This window comes from Berghia stephanieae, chromosome 5 (assembly GCF_034508935.2).
Source record: "Berghia stephanieae isolate SIO BIC M18660-M18661 chromosome 5, UCSD_Bste_1.3, whole genome shotgun sequence".
Classification (NCBI taxonomy): domain Eukaryota; kingdom Metazoa; phylum Mollusca; class Gastropoda; order Nudibranchia; family Aeolidiidae; genus Berghia; species Berghia stephanieae.
The window spans coordinates 62,004,710-62,025,151 of NC_088364.1; the positions used below are offsets into that span (position 1 = coordinate 62,004,710).

A 20,442-nucleotide genomic window follows, 5' to 3' on the forward strand; every position below is an offset into this window, starting at 1 on the left:
TATAAATAAATAAAAAATAAATTTTAAATTCCCTTTATTTATCCCATAGGGGAAATTGTCTCTAGGGTCTATTCCAAGGGAAGACGAATAATCCAGGCGTCAGTCGCAGTGCAGCGCCGCAAATTGAGCTAGGGCGAGGTGACTTGCTCAAGGCCACACAGCGCAGCGGAGGGTGATCGAACACGGTACCTGACCTTTCGGGTACGAAGCAAAAACCGCACCGTTGAGCCACGCTGTCCCATGTATGAGATAGATAGCTGGTGGATTTTTCTTTATCTTCATTCTTTTTTAAGGGGAAGGGGTGGGGCGATAGTTCAGTTGGTAGAGCACTCGCTTCACAAGCAAAGGGGCCAAGATCAATACTTGGTGAAGTCGATTTTTTTTGGACCTCCTGTTCCACACAGCAGTGATTGTGTAGCTGGATCTAATAGATCTATCGGAAAATACATTGCGATAGACTAGGGTCTGTGCGAAGGATAGCAAGCAATTGCTATTGTCCGTTTCACGCTATAGAAATCGGGGTAAATTCCTGCTCCATGGACGTAATGGCTCTGATGGACTTTTCCTTATTTTTAAATTAATTTTCCGGAGCAGTTTGAATGTGTTGGATTTTAGTGTTTTAATTTTTTTTAAATCTAAAGAATTTCCAACTGGGTAATTTCCTGGTTAATTAATATTTCCACACTGGTGGTGGACATAATATTGTATTAAAAAAAATCAATTCAATTATTAATATCTAAACCACCCGAAAAATCAATTCAATTATTAATATCTAAACCACCCGACATAATACCGTTTTGAGGCTTGCGTCACATAATATTGTATTTACAAGTCTGATATGTGATCACAATTAGGTATGCCCATCACATCACGTGACTTACATCTTCATTGCTGTCGTCCACTTCCAACATCTCGTCACAGTCAAAGCCTGAAGCATACAGCTTGGAGAATATTCCAGAAAACCTCTTGGAGAAGTAAGAACACAACTCTTCACGTTCCCAGTCAGAGAGGAAATTTTTCAGACATTCGATATCATCAACCTGCAATGACAGTTTTTAAATCGGAAAATTAGAATTAAAATTCACCCCAAATACCGGAGCATACTCAATGTCTCAATCGTTTCTATGTTACATGTTTATGTTGAGAATATTGGCTATTAAGCTTAAATGCTGGCCAACTAACCCCGCGGTTTTGTGTGTCTTGTGGTGATTATTGGATGCATTTAAGATTTTCCCCAGCTTGACATCATGTCGCTTTTCTCTGGTGGCTCATGCCTGGGCATTAACTTTTTTAAATTTAAAGATATATATTTCAGAAAATAGATTCTACTATGAATGAATAAAATGAAGTTAATTTAATTATCTCATTCATCATTTACTACATTTTGTAAAATAAAATGTTAACCATTGGCATTTTTATCACATACCTCCATATCATCCATAGCCTTAGCGAGATCAAAATGGAACCCAGTGTTTCTTCTTCTTCTGGCAATCGTTTCTTCACTCTTGGTGTCATCGACGACGTCTTCTGTTGTCGTATTCAACTCGTCCTCCCCAGACTTCTGATCGGGAACATCCGACGACACTGGCACAACGGGAACACCCGTGGCAATGCCTGTGTTTTTGGAACTTGCCTGGCCGACATCTCCAAAATTTATACTCTCTGAACTCGTTTGGTCTCCGAAATCATCTATGACGTTTTCTGAACTGGCTGTTTGTTGAGAGTTTTCTCCCATGCTTTCCCCTGAGTTGATCTCTGAGCTCATTGTGTCGAATAGGGTCCCGACTCGGCTGAAGAAGCGATTGAGTTGTCCAGGCGTGTGGAAGCAGTGGTCATCAGCTGTGGATGAATGACACAATTTAGCATTCCGGACCATTCATCAGCATTATTATTGATTTTGAAGGATATTATACGATTCTTATACTCTTGCCTTTTGGAATTCCGGACGTGTCCCCAACCGCTGCACGAGCTTGCTAGTTCGCGTTTGGAACAAAGTTCGAATTTCAAAACGCAAGAGTGTAAGAAATCTTTTATTATACCCCTAAATCGATTCTGATTTCGTCATCTCTGAGTAAAAGACATTTTCAGAAATATTTAAATGATACTTCTTTTTTCAAAAATTTAATTTGAGTGAAATTTAACCTTTGATAAATATTTAGGGAGAGCGGGTGGAATAATATCGTCTTAGGAACCCATCGTCTAAAATTATGAGTATTAATCGATTTAAAAAAATCAAAAAAATATATTTTTTAAAAATATAGAGCAATATCCACTAAACGTACTCAAGGTACTCAAGGCGCTTTACAAGGGGTTTCCGGAAAACATCAACATTTAACACATAGGACGATACATGATGCCTGCTAGACGATATTATAATTTTTTTTCGAACATAGACAACGCTGTTAACGACCAGGTACTCATTTTACACACTGCGGCTATTCACTGTGTTATTCCTACGACTATGTTGTCTTGAGTTGTGATAATCGCCTTCGGGACCTTCATGATGGTATAATCATTGGAAAAAGCTCTTAACTCATATTATCTAACCGTACTCAGGTGTAAATGAGTATCTGGCAGTAAACAGCGTTGTATCTTTCTGAAGAAATGATATATCGTGAAACAGGTGTCATGTCTCATAATACATGTTAAGTGTTGCTATTGGCTAAGGACCTCTTGTTAAGCGCTTTGAGCACGTTTAGTGGATGCTGCGCTATATAAACACTGACGTTTTAAAAAAGTCTACCATTCCCTTGTAATAGGTCATGAAAACTGTTTTCTCTTTATAAGATTATAGTTCTCTTACAGTCAGGAGTGGATGTTGCAGCCATTTGGAAGTTGGGAGGCACAGCTTGGCGGTATGCAGAAAACTGGGTCATCATCTGCTCCATCGATTTGGCAACGTTCATGTGCTGAACACGGGGCTTGGCTTGTAAGCGCCGAGTAACGTCCTATTAAAAGAGAACAATGTTTGGAATTATTACAGTAGTTGTATATGATTTATGTCTGTATCAAGTAAGATATTCCACTGTGCAGAAAGTGTATGAATCGACAATTGAGTGCTGAGGATGAAGATGGTGATGATGATGACGGTGATGATGATGATGCTGATGATGATGATGATGATAAGGATGATGATGATGATGATGATGATGATGATGACGATAATGATGATGATGATGTTGATGATATGCTGCTGATGATGACGATGATTATGACGATGGCAGCATCTATACCAACTTCAACAATGTTTAGTTAAAATTTATGACAATGATGAAGAAGGAGCTACAATAGTGTGTACAGGAAACCAAATCATTAACTAGTTCCTTACCATCAATTGTTGAGTGAACAACGCATTGTAACCAGCCGTCTTCTTTTGTTCACCGTTCCCAGCATTCATCCCTCCTGTTCCGAGAGTTCCTCCAGTATTGAAGGCCCCACCAGCACCGACAGTTCCTCCAGTATTGAAGGCCCCACCAGCACCTACAGTTCCTCCTGTATTAAAGACACCACCAGCATTTCCTCCAACGTTGCCTTGGAAGTTTCCGTCATTGGGGAAAGGCAGCTGCAATCCTATCTCATCTCTGTTCAAGGGATCGTCCAAAATTGCACTGGCCGTTTCAAAGGCGTCGTCCATTGTTTTGTGGAACCCCGGCAATGATATGTCATTGTTGAAGGGCTGGGCGGGGAAGCCAGAGTTCTGAGGTTGGTTCTGAAGTTGGCACTTGGTACCTGAAATGAAACAAAATTGTTGGCAAAATGTCATAATATACAGCTTTTGAATCTTGACTTATGACACTGAACCAGAATCTCTCTACATATCAGGAATTTCTGAATCCAGATGAGTCCGAATTAGTCACCGAAGAACTCAGAAATACTGCAGTACCCTCCGTTCTTAAGTCACAACAAGATCTTGACAGCCTAAAAATTTCGGCTCAGGACCGTGACCCCAACGGAAAAAAATTAGCAACATGAATGGAGAGAGCATTTATACTCCTCGAAGTTTAAAAACTGTGTAGCTGAATCACACTATCCTCAGCAAGCGTCATTCAGACTGTTAGCCTTACTACTACTACTACTACTACTACTAGTACTACTACTACTACTACTACTACTACTACTACTATTACTACTACTACTACTACTACTACTACTACTACTACTACTACTACTACTACTACTACTACTACTACTATTATTATTATTATTATTATTATTATTATTAATATTACTACTACTATTAATATTACTACTATTATTATTATGGCACTTTTCTTCTGGCAATGTGGTCTGTGCTGCTATAATACGGCTTTGCAGTATGACACTCGCCTTCAGACCGGAAGGTCCTGGGTTCGAGTCCCAATCTGAGCGCCGCATAGTTGAGTCTTTGGAACAGGCTCTTTATTCACATTCTTCACCTACTCGTGTGTAAAATTCCTAACCGTTGTCTTTGTCGAGAGATATGTGACAATATCGCCTCACATTCGTCACGTCTCGTCTGAGGTGTTGCTGTTGGCCAGGGAGCCCTTGTAAAATGTTTTGAGCACGTTTGTTAGATATTGCACTAGCTATATATAAAACTGCTCAAGTTGTTCTTCTAGGTTCCTGGACCGAGTCTGACTGTAAAAGGGACAAAGTTGATTTCTTAAAATAGGCTTTTTATTCACGTTCTCTCACTTTACTCAGGTGTAAAATGAGAACCTTGCCAGTAACAACAGCATGTTCTCAACCAAAATATAAATTGTCTATGTAAATATCTCGTTCTACATAGTGTGTTGCTGCTGTCTTTAACCCCCTTGTAAAGCGCTTTGAGATCATTTCGTGAATAATCGTTATATATTGTTGATCGTTTTTAATTACATTAAACCACAATAAACTGTTTTGATAGAGTTACCTACACGTAATTTTTTAAAACTGTAACAGTATAAAGTACCCAGTGAACAATTAAAAAAAATAGCTTAGAGAAAGAACAAAACACCAATCACGGAACGTTTCGGGCTAAAAACCCTTCTTTGGTCACGGCAAAACCATTTTTAATAAAATAAGATTTCTTGCTTGATCTTAAATGATCTATTAAAGTTTAATTGTATTTGTTATTAGCTGAAGAGGGGATTTGAGTCCAAAACGTCCAGTGTTAGGTTTTTTTTTTCCGAGCTGTTATATTCATTTTTGTTCATTACTTTTTACAGTCCACAGCTTCTAGGTACGCGTAACAGTTTGTGGTTTAGTGTCATAAGAGGAAAGTGCAATGACACCGAGTAGTATGCTATGAATGAAAAACATTTTAAAAAAAACAACAAACACACACACACACACACACACACACACGCGCGCGCGCGCTCTAGCGCGCACGCGCTCGAGCGCGCACGCAGAAATAATATCAAGATGTAAACAAAGAGTACATGGGTAATAATATATGTACTCTTCAGTCCAAAGTGACGGCAAAGACGATGTCTGTGGTCAGATATGCACAAGATAAATTGCCAAGTTTTGCTCATTGCATATTCCTCAAAAGAAGAAGAAGAAATAGAGCTAGATGTAAAATAGCCACTTCCCTGTCCTTTTTCAATAACGTTCTTACAATATCTGACAATGCCTATAACCAAACATTCATTCATAACTGCGTCGAAGAGCAATTCGTGGGTAACGTGTATAAAGTATGACCAAATCAAAAATTGCAAGACCCTCGATGTCATGATGGACTTTTTAAGGGGTATCTCTATTTATAGATATTTTCTTTTACGTCTACGATTAACGACAGGATTGATTTGACGGGCATAAATGGTGAGTATTTTACATAATTGAATACCATCAATAAACGTAGTTGGCGTTTATATTGCTGTGCTCTGAAAAATCGCGTATTTAAAATTTTGCCCAAGAAATTCGTCCTTGAAATATCAACTTTGGCAAAATCTCTCAAGCCTGGGATTAAAGGAAGACTTTGCGAAGTCCCAAATTTGAATATATTTTTCCGGTCATTTCAATCGATCGATATTTGAAGGACGAGTTTTTTGGCCAAAAATTTAAATAAACGTTTTATTTTTCTTTCTTTCTTTCTTTCTTTCTTTCTTTCTTTCTTTCTTTCAAAGTTAGGCAGGATAGGTGTTGATAGTAAACATGAAATCCAAAGCATGCAGGTTTTGACGTTGACGAATAGATTGGGGGTTGATTGGTGAAGATGATCGATCTCACAGTGGCAAAATTATTCCATTCATTCGTGCAGAGTTCATCAGCGATAAAAACTTGTACACTATTTTCCACATCAACGGGGCCTCACCTGTCTCATAATTATGAAATTGTGTTCAAGGATGGACTCAAATTAATCGCTGCAGAAATGATGGTATTTTTTTTTTTTTTAATGTTGTTACAGTTGCTTAAAACATCACATCACATCACATCGATGTTCCATGTCGGACACGACGTTGGAGATCATGGTTCGCCAGCTCTCTCTCTCATCTGCGAGTTTCGCACATTGATTTATGGGGCTTCCTACGTACGCTGCGATATTTCCAAGCCAGCTTGTCCTTCTTCGTCCTCGACCACGCTTGCCTTCTATCTTTCCCTCTGCAATGGTCTTCTGCAGTGAGTCATGCCTTCTGATGTGGCCGAAATATCGGGTTATCCTCTTTCTAATAGTTGAAATGATCGTTGTTGATGTTATTCCTAAAGTTTGGAGTACTTGATGATTTGTTTTCTTTTCCTTCCAGGATACGCTTGCAATTCTTCTATAGGTCCACATCTCAAATGCTCTGAGTTTCTTTTCTAGTGTTTTTGTCAGAGACAAAAAAAAACCCAAAAAAACTGGAGTATTTAAATAGCGCTACAGAAACACAGACGGACAAATCAAATCGCTTTCTTTTCGCTTGGGCGACCGAAGAGAAGTGATAAGACATGGAGCGAGATAAAAAAAAAGTTAGCTCAAGAGAGAGAGAGAGAGAGAGAGAGAGAGAGAGAGAGAGAGAGAGAGAGAGAGAGAGAGGGGGGAGGGAAAGCAACTGTTTGTGGCCTATACTCTGAACCAGGGCAAAAAGTGCAATGTTGATGATGATGATGGTGTATAGCCACTAAACGTGCTCAAAGCGCTTTACAAAGCGTCCCTGGCCAACAGTAACACGACGTGTTGAACGAGACACGACGCCTGTTAAGCGATATTACAATTTTTGTGGACACAAACAGAGGACACAAGGCTTTCGACCATGTTTACTTGAATATTTACCATTTTGAAACTTAAACTTGAGTTTTTATATAGAGCAATACCCACTAAAAATGCTCCAAGCGCTTTACAAAGGGTCCCTGATCAACAGCTACACGTAACGAGTAGAACGAGAAATGACGTCTGTTAGGCGATATTACATTTTTTTTTCGGACAGAGACAACGCCGTTAACGGCCAGGTACTCATTTTACACCTGAGTACTATGAGAGAATGTGAGTAAAGTTCCTTTTCCAAGGACTCAACTATGAGCTCGAACCCAGGACCTTCCGATCCGAAAGACCACATAGTCGCACGTAGCCCATTTTTATGATTACTTCTCACTAACTTCGACCTTCAAACTATAGATAGAATGCGCTTGGCCAAGGAGTTCACAACATTGCCATCCGGACGTATAACGGACCAACACACAAACTGTGTGTAACCATGAACTTTTATAGTCTGGTTAATACAGTTTAGTGAGAACAACTCACAAACACGGATGGCAAAAACAATAACAAAGGCCTGAGTGACGTCATCTGCATACTATCTATAAACGCTCAACGTTACACATAGTTTTGTGTGTAGGTACGTTCTATCCGGCTGGAAGATGTTGCATTTTACCTAAACGCACAGCATCAATAGAAGATAGGCTGTCTATTGATTTATGACAGAGATGTAATCTTGAGGTAATGAATCAATTTGTGTCTAGGGCCGGAAACCCAAGGTCATTGTCAACGGATGAAACAGGAAGTGGACAGATCTCTGATTGTACCGACTGGACGTTATCTATCGCTGTCTCCTCAAAACATAGCGGGCGCTTTGATCTTCTAGAGCAGCCATGCAACACACAACACCTGGTTACTTGTAGGATTTACGTAAAAATGTATAGAGATTCGCGTAACCAACGCTGACTAGACGGAAGTGTATAGATAGTATGAGGTTGACGTCACACTCAGGTCTTTGTTATTGATTTTTGCCATCCGCGATTTTGAGTAATTCTCACTAAACTGTATTAACCAGACTATAAACGTTCAAGGTTATACATAGCTTTGTGTGTTGGTCCGTTATAATTCCGGATGGCAATGTTGTGAGTTTCTTAGCAAAGCGCACACTATCTATATAGAATACAGCATTGCCATTTTATGACCAAAAAAAATTACAATATTTAAAAATTGGGTAGAAAAATTTTATCTACTTCAAATTAAAATCCCTTGAAATGATTCACATCTTGAAATTCTGAATTGAAGGTCTGATAACTTTAATTGTTATAGGCTCGTTATTGTAATGTTGTAACTTAAACCAACGCTATTGTCCATTACAACAATGTTTGATCACGCCCATAACTGCGTTCGGCTTTCAGACCTTAGAATGTGTGCACGTTGCTCAAACCTAATAACATGTAGCTTTAAAAAGATATTCTTGTTTCAGTGCAGTTGTTTTATTTATTTATTTTTGTTTGTTTGTTTGTTTTTTTTCCTGTTTTTTTTTTGGGGGGGGGGTGGGGGGGGGGGGGGCTAGTTGAGGTTTTCTTTTGGATCAATTTACATATATTTGACGTCTTAAACACTTTTCTGGCCAAATTAAAATAAACGTGTTTGGCCAGAGTAGGGATCAACAGTTTTGGCATTGTTGTTACAGATAACAATGGGATGGGGGCTTCTTCTACAATAGGAGTTTTCTTTGTGTCGTAAAGACACTAATTATGGATATTGTGGTGGTTTGAAGCATAATATTGTAATAGGATTCAATAGTCTGATGTCACGTCCGCCCAGCAACCAGCAGCTAGGTTCTAAACAAAGAAAATCGGCACTTTTTATTCTTCATGCCGGCTAGAAATTTTTCACATGTCATGTGATCACAATGTATAAAAGTCAAAACATAATCAGACTTATCCTCTGGATACACTTTTATGCTCGCCCGTGTTGGTAGTTTTGATAGCCAGACATGTTAGTATTAAATATTGCTATACTATGTATACCATACACGCGAGCAAACACATACATATATATATATATATATATATATATATATATATATATAACACACACACACACACACATATATATATATATATGTATATATATATATATATATATATATATATATATAGAGAGAGAGAGAGAGAGAGAGAGAGAGAGCGAGAGAGAGAGAGAGAGAGAGAGAACGACAGAGAGAAACATACAGGGGGGGGGGTAGAAAGTGCGAAATCGTGTGTGTGTGTGTGTGTCTGGGAGAGGACACAAACACACACACACACAGCAAGAGAGAGAGAGAGAGAGAGAGAGAGAGAGAGAGAGAGAGAGAGAGAGAGAAAGAGAGAAGAGAGATGAGAGAGATAGATAGATATATAGAGATAGAGATAGATAGATAGATAGATAGATAGATAGAGAGAGAGAGAGAGAGAGAGAGAGAGAGAGAGAGAGAGAGAGAGAGTATTCTCTTATACAAGTTAGAACATTATTGCACTAACTATAACGCCAAGCACACCTACGCGTTTAATGCGTACAGAATTAAAATTAAAACTCATAACTCCTACATTGTATTTTACGACATACGAAATAAAAATAATTCTGTTTATGACTATAGTCTATATTTATTATAGATGATGAAAAGTATATATGTGTACGAAATTAAAATTGAAATTCACAAAACATCGTATTTTACGACATACGAAATAATTAATCATGCTTGTAAATACAATACAGCCGTACTCTGGTAAAACACCTATTTAAAAATTTGGCCAGAAAACTCGTTCTTCAAATATCGATCGATTTAAATGACTCTCATCTTAGCAAAAACTCTCAAACCCGGGGCTTCGGAAGCCCCGGGTTTGAGAGTTTTTGCTAAGATGAGAGTCATTTAAATCGATCGATATTTGAAGGACGAGTTTTCTGGCCAAATTTTTAAATATGTGTTGTTCTAGAGTACCACAGAATACACGATAGTTGAAAAAAGCATGATGTCTACAGATTGATAATATATATATATGTAATTTATGCTTAAACCGACAAGACACATTAAATGATGGTCACGGAAGAAAAACCCAATGAAATAAATTATTACAAGGATTTATAATTGGCACATCACGATCCCAAGACCGGTTTAGGGACATCAGCTGTATGTAAGTACGTAACTGGCAATCCTGTCTTACTCTAAACCTCCCCCCTCCCTCCCCTTCCCACATACGGCTATGTTGTCATGTGGTATGACACTCGCTTTGAGATCGGAAGGTCCTGGGTTCGAGTCTCGCTCGCTCGGCGCATAGTTATTGAGTCCTTGGAAAAGGCTCTTTATTCACTTTCTCTCACCGTACTCAGGTGTAAAAACGAGTACCTGGCCGTTTACGGCGTTGTCTCTGTCAGAACATTATTTTAATATTATCTTCTAACAGGCGTCATGTCAAGTCTTACATGTTAAGTGTTGCTGTTGGCCAGGGACCGCTTGTAAAGCGCTTTGAGCATGTTTAGTTGATATTGCGCTATACAAAGGCTCAATTTTTAACGCACATTAAAAATTTTGGTTAGAAAACACGTCCTTTAAATAACTGATTAAGATGACCCTTATCTTGTCAACAACAAAAAAAAACAAAAAAAAAAAAAAAAAATAAAAATAATAAAAAAAAACAACAAAAAAAAAAAAACAGCAAAAAACAAAACAAAACAAAACAAAATCAAAAACAAACAAAAAACAACAACAACAACAAAACCCAAACGACTCAAACCCAAGCTTGAAAACGTCTTCAAGGAAGTCTTAGGTTTGAGAGATTTGACAAGATGAGGATTATTTTTAATCCATCGATATTTGATTTGAAGGACGAGTTTTCTGGCCAAAATATTTAAAACGTGTCTTGTCAGTCATTATTCAACAGTTTGAATGGCCACGAAAGAAGCAAAGGGAAGTAAGTCTGTAAGTAAAACATGTTTACATCTTGGCAACAAAGGAAACGCATTAACCAGTAAGCTGTAACTCCCGTACTCTGGAAAAAACACGTATTTAAAAATTTGGCCAGAAAACTCGTCCTTCAAATTATATCGATTAATTTAAATGACCCTCATCTTGGCAAAAACTCTCAAACCTGGGACTTTGGGAAGTCTTCATTAAGTCCCAGGTTTGAGAGTTTTTGCCAAGATGGGGGTCATTTAAATGGATTGATATTTGAAAAATGAGTTTTCTGGCCAAATTTTAAAATCCGACTTTTGTCCAAAGTGCGGCAGTCAACTGGTAAACAACCCACGCATTACAGGGAATGGCTTTAATAGAGAAATAAATAGCTATTATGCCAAGCCAAATTATTATGAATCGGTCGAGGTCGTGTTTCTTTGTGGTTTAGTGGTATTGAGGTTGAGCTTTTATATAGCGCAATATCCACTAAACGTGCTCAACGCGCTTTGTCCTACATATTAAGTGCTGCTGTTGGCCAGGGACCCCTTGTAAAACGCATTGAGCACTTTTAGTCGATATTGAACTATATAAAAGCTCAATTTTCAATTTTCATTTAAAGAGGAGTCTCAAGGACCATCATTGCATGCTACCTTTTGGTCAGGACACCAGTCAATGGCAAAATGTCTTGAAGGATACAGAATAAGGAAATGATTTAGTCTGTCATGTGTTTTGACGACAACGTGTATTGTCGATTCGATTCCCGTATGAATGGCCATCAATGACAAGTGTAGTGGGATCGGTTTTGGAAGGATCAAACAGTAATACTATAATGATAGTTTTGTTTACTTTGCATGGAATCCAATCTTACAAACGACTTTCGATATATATATATATATATATATATATATATATATATATATATATATATATATATATATATATATAAGCTTGAGTATTTATATTGAGCTACTATCTAATATCTACTAAACGTGCCCAATAGCAACATTTAATTAACATGTAGGACGAGACATGACCTCTATTGGGCAATATTACAATATTTTTCGGACAGAGACAATACTGTTAACGACTAGGTACTCATTTTACACCAGAGTAGGTTGAGAGAATGTGAGTAAAGAGCCTTTTCGAAGGACACAAATATGCGCCGTTTAGAGCGGGACTCGAATCCAATTTTTCATATCCGAAGGCGAGTATCATATTTCTACACCACATAGCCGCAATATATATATATATATATATATATATATATATATATATATATATATATATATATATATATATGTATATATGTATATATATATATATATATATATGTATATATATATATATATATATATATATATATATATATATATATATATGTGTGTGTGTGTGTATTTTATTATGATTAAAGTTAATTGTGAAGTCCTGGGTTCGAATTACGAGCGGCGCATATTTGAGTCCATGGAAAAACTCTTTACTCATATTCTCTCAAGGTACTCAGGTGTAAAAAAATTCCTGGGCGTTAATAACATTGTCTCTGTCCGAAATAAATTGAATCACGCGTCAGTCATGTCTCGTCTTATATGTTACGTGTTGCTGTTTTTGTTTTTTTTGGCTCTCTTGTAAAGGCCGTTAGTAAAGCGCTTTAAAAATAATATGTCTTTATTGTCCTCAAGATAGTGGCAATTTGTCAATTGGTTACACATTTATAACAATACAAAAGAACATACATAATATAATATATTGACATATATACACACTCACACATATGCACACTAATAGTACTATCGTAGTCATCGACAGCATCATCGTCATCAACAACATCATCATCATCAACAACTCAACTATGCATCGCTGGAACACACGTTTAGTGGACATTGCTCTATATCTTCTTCTTCTTTCAGCTTATCCCTCAATTTGCAGGGTTGCCATAATGAATGCCACATCTCGTTTCAGCGCATCATCTTCCTCCAGGCCCAGTTCTTTCATATCATCCTTTACCTTATACCACTATATTGGGCGTCCCCTTTTCCTCTTTCCCGCTAGTTGTAAGTCATATTATACTGTCCTTCCCACGTCCTCCCTCGATCGTCTCTTTACATGTCCGAAACATTTCAATCTATCTTCTCTCATTGCGCTATATAAAAGCTCAAATTCACACGAAATGGAAATCCGAATTTAGTGTGCGACTCCTTCAAGACGGGGGGAGAATGCTTGTCACAAACATTTTCCCACGGCACAGGGGTGCTTAAACCGGGATTAGGGCTCGTGGGTGGACCTTCCTTGGGCTCAAAGCAAGCCAGAAGATGATTTACTTAGCAGGCGCAATATTATGGTCATCAAACGACTGGTCATCATAACCAATCACGTAATAGACGAGTTGCAGTAAAACATCGAGGACGGCGTGTGAGAGAAGAGAGAGAGAGAGAGAGAGAGAGAGAGAGAGAGAGAGAGAGTGAGAGAGAGAGAGAAGAGAGAGAAAGAGAGGGAGTGGAAAGAAAAAAGAGAGAGGAGAAGAAAGAAAAGAGAGAGAAAAGAGAGGAGAGAGAGAGAGAGAGAGAGAGAGAGAGAGAGAGAAGAGAGAGAAAAGAGAGAGCTGGGAAAGAAAAAAGAGAGAGAGAAGACAGAAAAGAGAGAAGAGAGAGAGAGAGAAGAGAGAGAGAGTGAGAGAGAGAAGAGAAGAGAGAGAGAGAGATAGATAGATAGATAGATAGATAGATAGATAGATAGAGAGAGAGAGAGAGAGAGAGAGAGAGAGAGAGAGACGTAAAAATAAAACATGTTTGTGGTCTTTTCAACGCCTTTAGTATTAGCCAATAAAATGTGAAGAAGATGAAGCCAAACGGAAAACCACAACCACACACAATACACTGGAATATCTCTATTGTGGGTCAAAACAATGATTTGACGTCACACAATAATAGGATTCAATGGTCTGATGTCACGTCCGCCCCAGCAACCCAGCAGCTTGGTTGACTCCCGCCGCTCATGTGGCCTGCATGGAGCAAATCACTCAATTTGTGGCGCTGCACTGCGGCGGAGGGTTTAATATTATTCCAATTTCCCTTGAAATAGATAAAACGGCAAATTTCCCAGAGGGAATGAATAAAGGGAATGTTATCATGTCTTAGTAAATACGTAATCGTTGAATAATGTTTTGAACGCGTTGAATAAAAACATTATTCAACGATTGTAGAATATTTTCGCACATTTTATTGGTGTGAAATTAAATGTAAAAGAGAGCGCATGAATACAAATCCAGCGTTTTTATTTTGGGTCAAATTGTCATTCAAGCAGATTGAAAAAAGATACAAATTATGGTGAATAGAAATACTAATACCATACTATTTGGTTACAAAATATCTAATAATCTTACTTGAAGGGGTTAATAAAAGTATTCTTTCATTTCTTTGTATTTATCAAACGCGTTTTTTTATCGTGCACTAACACATACTCGCAAGCTCGTTGTGTTATTGGGCACGATAAAAAAATAACTCGTTTAATGAATACAAAGAGATAAAAGAATCGTATAATAGACTACAAATCTTGCTCGAGATAATATATTGGATTCTATACATACCAGTTGTGAGTAGAAAGATTCCCAGCACAGCGAAAAACTTGTATCTTTGTTGTTTTAGTAATATCCTCATTGTTCCAACATTCAATATTACTTTAAAATAATATATAAAATACAAAACAGCCTATATCACGTCTTAAGCTGTCAATACTCCTCTCGTTTCTATGACTAAAATAAAAATAAGTACTTAAATCTTCCAATTTAAAACGGGTACCAAATACTGAATTTTCTACTGTAATTGTTGTATTTTTTGTCGCCTTAGACTATAATATTATATCCCACACTTATAGACCTAGTATCTTTCTACTGTTCGAAAGTTCAACTCATTACAAGCTCAAAAGGCATTTTATTCAGTCTAATGTGACGCTGTCAACGTTTTTTAGTATCCTACAGGAAGACACATTTCCCCTCCTATTAATATACCGACGCCGCTCGGAACTTGAAAGTAAGTAACTATAGATACTAGTGACGCCAGTTCTTAGTCACCTGTACGTTGGCTATTTTTAGAAACACGATGGTCATCGCAGTCATCTGTCACTGTGGCATGAAAGGATTCGGGGGGGGGGGGGGGGGGGGGGGTGGTGGGCAGGGAGGGGATGGAGAGATGAGGAGGGGAGGGGGGGGGGGTATTAAGATACAGGTGAGGCAGTGGAGGGGGAAAGACATTAAGTTAAAGGTAAGTGGGAGGATTGAATGGAATGGAAGGGAGAGGGTGGGCTGCGGGGGGGGGGGGGGGGGGGGGGTGGACTGAGAGGATAGCGTGCTTGTCCTGTCATCTGCCGATTCTCAATCCATTTCCATCTTCCCATTTGAGTTATTTCTAGTAAGATTTCATAATATTTTAGAGTAGAAAACTCGAAATAGGGAAACTGGTTAATTTTATAAAAGGTTGAAATACACGAAATGTATCATGTACTTAGTGGCAATCTCGAATAATATCGTGACATTGTATTACTTTGAATAATATAATAGTTTGTTTCATTCATATATCGGGTGCGAGAAAAAATTCCGGAAACGTTTAGAAGCATGCAGCCGCCAGACTATACATGTCTGAAAAAAGTCTGAAATTTTACCAGAAATGAAAGCCAATTATTTAAATTTGTGTATAGGTCTACAATTTTTTAAAAAAATGATACTGAATTTTTTTTTTCATTCCGCCACTGTTTTATATCGAAGATTTTGGACGTAATTCTCAAATTTTGATGTGATCTGTCGATCCCTCATTTTACTTTATGATTGATCAGTATACTTTTTTTTCCATGATCCATTTGATTTTTAAAGGTCTTGATAGTGAGTCGTCGATCCTATGCATTTTGAATTGACTCCTGTAAAACGTTGTACCAGGCTTATAAACCATCAATGAGTACCTGGCCGTTAACAGCGTTGTCTCTGTCCGAAAAAAAATTAATAATATCGCCTAACAGGCGTCATGTCTCGTCCTACATGTTAAGTGTTGCTGTTGACCAGTGACCCCTTGTAAAGCGCTTTGAGCACGTTCAGTTGATATTGCGCCGTATAAAAAAAAAATGCTAAATAAAGCTCAATGACCAAATGTTGTTGTCCACAGGATTCAAATTCAAGTCAGGGTTTATTGAAGACAATTCATCTTTGGAAATAAATCGAATATGATTTCTGCTCGTACTGAAAATTATGTAAATATTGTTAGAATTTAAAAAAAAACGTATTCCAGTCTTTGTCCCGATCGGTCATTTGTTTTTCAAGCAGACGCGACAACTACTTACAATAGTAACACAGCAGTGTTAATAAAAACAAGACGTAAGTTTGGAAACTTTCGATATCGTCATTTTTATACGAGTTTGGTATAATCGGCTGAAAATATAGATGAATGAAGAATTTATTGTATTACTTCCCTTTGTTTACGAAATTATAATTTGCCTTTATTCTGAACTGTTTGGACTGCAATGTTGTTGACTTTTGGCTTTTGATTTTTGATAAAAAAAGAAGTGAAGACGAACGAACACATGAGGCATTTTGGTGTTATTTTATCTTATCTTATTGACTTTTGACTTGATTATTAGACAAATATTACACCAATAATGCATTTAACAAAAATTAATCTTGGCAAGAATTGACTTCAGGTTTTGTTCTTGTTGCTTGCAAATTTTCAATTTTTTGTTTGTTTTTACTTCGTGCTGGAATAGCGCCGTAAATTTTTCCGGTTAATTCTTCTCGCACCCTATTATTCAATGAGTTTAAAAGGAAAATAGTTGTCCTATATGCCTTAGAGAACAATACTGTGGCCGTTTTTGAGGCCAAGCTAATCTCAAAATACTCCCAAAAAGGAATGGAATAGATTAAATAAAGAATTCAAAGACGCCTCCGGGATCTATATTTTCAGACATTCAACCATTCCTATTTAGGCAGACTTTTGAGTAGTAATTGGATTTGAGATTTTTTAAGCTTTTATTTAGGGCAATATCCACCAAACGTACTCAAAGCGCTTTACAAAGGGTCCCTTCCACCAGCAACACGAAATATGAAGAACAAGACCTGACGCCTGTTAGGCGGTATTACAATATTTCCAACAGAGACAATGCGCATTTGCGTTTTGTGTGACCTATTTATTTATTGTCCTTGTATGTGTAGCACATCCGAGCAATTCTGGGTGGTGTACAAGTTGATTATTCCATTATTACACAACATTATTCTCTAGTAATTACAATATGACTAATAACTTGAATCACAACATAACCTTCTAGTGCGGTCTTGTGGTATGACACTCGCTTTCGGATAGGAAGGTCACGAGTTTGAACCTCGCTCGGCGCATATTTGAGTCCCTAGAAAAAGCTCTTTACTCACATTCTCTCACCGTACTCAGGTGTAAGATGAGTACTTGGCCGTTAACAGTGTCGGAAAAAAACAACCCTGTAATATTGCCTAACGGGCGTCATGTCTCGTACTATATTTTACGTGTTGCTGTTGGTCAGGGACCCTTTGTAAAGCGCTTTGATCACGTTTAGTGGTTATTGCGCTATATAAAAGCTCAAGTTTCTATACGAATGTCATTTAGCTGGTTTTGACAATCACTTCTCCACGTAATAGAACCTATAACCAGCTAACTGCCGTACTCTCGAAAGACACATATTTTAACAAAAAACTGACCAGAAAACTCGACCTCCAAATATCGATGACCCTCATCTTGGTAGAAACTCTCAAACCTGAGACCTCGCAAGGTCTTTCTTTAAGTCCCAGGTTTGAGAGGTTATTCTTTCCCAGATACGAGTCATTTAAATCGATCGATAAGTGAAGGTAGAGTTTTCTGGCCAATTTGTCTAAATACGTGTCTTTATAGAGCACGGCAAACTCAAAAGCGTCATTGTGAGAAGAGTCAATAAAACACACATTTCGGGAATCAGGGAAGAACAAGAAGTCTGTTCTGTTTCCCAGTTACACGATTTTGGAAGAGTGACGTTATTTGAGTAATGCCGGATGATAATGTGAAAACCAAGAAAGTACCTAAGTAACTGCTAGACACTGATAAAACTGTTTTTATATATCGTTGCCAGAAAAACTTTCATTTCTAAAAACATTTTAACCCCCCCCCCCCCCCCACCCCACCCCCCCCAAATAAAAAATAAAAAAAAAACAAACAAAACAACGTTAATTTCAAATATCTATCGATTAGAATTATAAGTTGTCAACAAATCTAAAATGGACGGCTCGTATTCAAGGTATGAGACAATCAAATCGATTGAAATAATAGTATTAAGAAGAAAGTGCTTTTTTTTAAAAGCAACATTTAAGAAAAAGCTGTTTTGTCATTTTAAAGTATAAATCACGTGACTTGCCTTCATTATGAATGAATGTAAAATAAATGTAATAGGAAGTGTAGGATTTTCTATTTTCTGTCTCAGGTCTTGTCACCCAATCACGTTGTGTGTAAATGGGTCGTACTAGGAAAAAACACGATTTTAACATTTTGGCCAAAAAAATATCTCGTCCTTCTATTTCAATGTCAATTGATTAAAATAACTCTTCGTAAAAAAAAAAAAAAACAACAAAAAACTCACAAACTTGAGGCTTATTAAAGCCTTTCTTGAAGTCCCAGGTGTGATATTTTTTCTTTTGCCACGATGATAATTATTTGAATAGATGGATTTTTGAAGGACGAGTTTTGTGGCCAAAATTTTAAAAAGTTTTTTTTTTTTTCTTTTTTTTTTTACATTTCAGAGTAGATGTAGTTGGTAGTATTGTCTCTCCTTGTATTCAATAATGATGACGTGTCCTTCCAGTCTGGGTTTCAGTGTCAGGCTATAGATAGTTCGAGGATGACGTTACTCAGGTCTTTGTTATTGTTTTTTGCCATCCGCGTTTATGAGGAATGCTCACTGAACTGTATTAACCTGACTATAGATGTTCATGGATACACACAGCTTTGTGTGTTGGTCCATTATACTTCCGGATGGCAATGTTGTGAGCTCCTTAGCCAAGCGCATTCAATCTATAAGATAAAAATGGCTATGGTCCAAGCCTATTGTATATTATAGATAAAATGAAGTTGACGTCACGCAGGTCTTTGTTTCTACTTTTTTGCCATCCACGTTTATGAATACTTCTCACTAAACTTTCTGAACAAGAACCAGACTATAAAAGTTCATGGTTACACATAGTTTTGTGTGTTGGTCCGTTATACTTCCGGATGGCAGTGTTGTGAGTGTCTTATCCAAGCGCATACTATCTATAGCCATCACAACAAGACACACTTAGAACAGGAAGTTACACTGTATAGTCACCTGGAACAACTACAAAAGACGGCTAACTTCTACGCCATGGCACAAGACCGAAGGGCTAGAGCTCACGTGGTCGCTGGTTCGGTTAAGTAAGTAAATAAGAACAGGAAGTTGTTAAGTTTTTTTTGTGTTTCAAAATGTAACCCATCGTCTCAACCAGGTTATTATGTCGGTCTAAACCACATGGCAAAAATGTGAATATTGGGTGTTACAAAATCTGTGGCCGTTACAACAGACAGACAAGCCAGACCTAGTAGGAAGTTGTCACGATTTTGTAGGCAGACACACAGTGAGTATTTCAATTTTACTGGTTTGCTTTTTAACCGACGTGCCCATATTAGAACGTCTAAATTACCGAACACTCACTTTCGGATCGGCGGGGTGGGGGGGGGGGGGTCCTGGGTTCGAGCCTCTCTGGGCTGGGCGCATAGTTGTGTCCTTGGAAAATGCTTTTTACTCGTATTCTCTCACCGTAGTCAGGTGTAAAATGAGTACCTGGCCGTTAACAGCGGTGTCTCTGTCCGAAAAAAATTGTATTATCGCCTAAAAGGGCGTATTGTCTCGTCCTACGTGTTAAGTCTTGCTGTTGGTGGGAAAACCCTTTGTAAAGGGCTTTGAGCGCGTTTATTGGATATTGCGCTATATAAAAGCTCAATCTAAAAATAATCAAAGATACAACATTTGTATTTTTTATTTGTTAAGAATTTTTTTATATCCTTTCTTCTCAGTGAAACAAAAAAAGATGGAGTTGACGACAGGAGTGTCAAATTTCTGGTTATAAATTCAGTTTTCGTCATAGCTAAATACTTTCCGCCAGATCTAACATACCCAGCTATCCAATCACTGCTGAGTGGGCAGGAAGGGGATGGAGGGGTCAGAAAAATTTTCAACAGCACCCGGGATCCATCTCGTTTCCTTTGTTTGTGAAGCGATTGCTCTACCAACTGAGCTATCGGGACCCCTATCCAAAGGGTAGCAAGCAATTGCTATGGCCGTTTTACGCTAAAGAAACCGGGATAAATTCCGGCTCCTTGGTTCAATA

General features: G+C 37.8%; 1 protein-coding gene across 2 annotated transcripts in view; it reads right to left on the bottom strand.

Moving 5' to 3' along the window:
• The window catches only part of LOC144973370 (uncharacterized), a 41,438-nt gene extending 26,338 nt beyond the window's left edge, over positions 1-15,100 (bottom strand). The window contains exons 1-5 of one of the 2 annotated variants that reach the window (XR_013645541.1): positions 14,653-15,100; positions 3,329-3,729; positions 2,804-2,948; positions 1,427-1,839; positions 882-1,040 (exon numbers count right to left, since the gene is read on the bottom strand). Coding sequence is in view for 1 of the 2 variants with exons in the window: in XM_078915709.1 (XP_078771835.1) it covers positions 882-1,040; positions 1,427-1,839; positions 2,804-2,948; positions 3,329-3,729; positions 14,653-14,722 (1,188 nt within the window). In the remaining variant the exon portion in view is untranslated. The remainder of the gene's footprint in view (positions 1-881; positions 1,041-1,426; positions 1,840-2,803; positions 2,949-3,328; positions 3,730-14,652) is intronic. The other variant, XM_078915709.1, reaches the window with a different exon arrangement.
• Between the last annotated feature and the right edge of the window lie 5,342 nt (positions 15,101-20,442).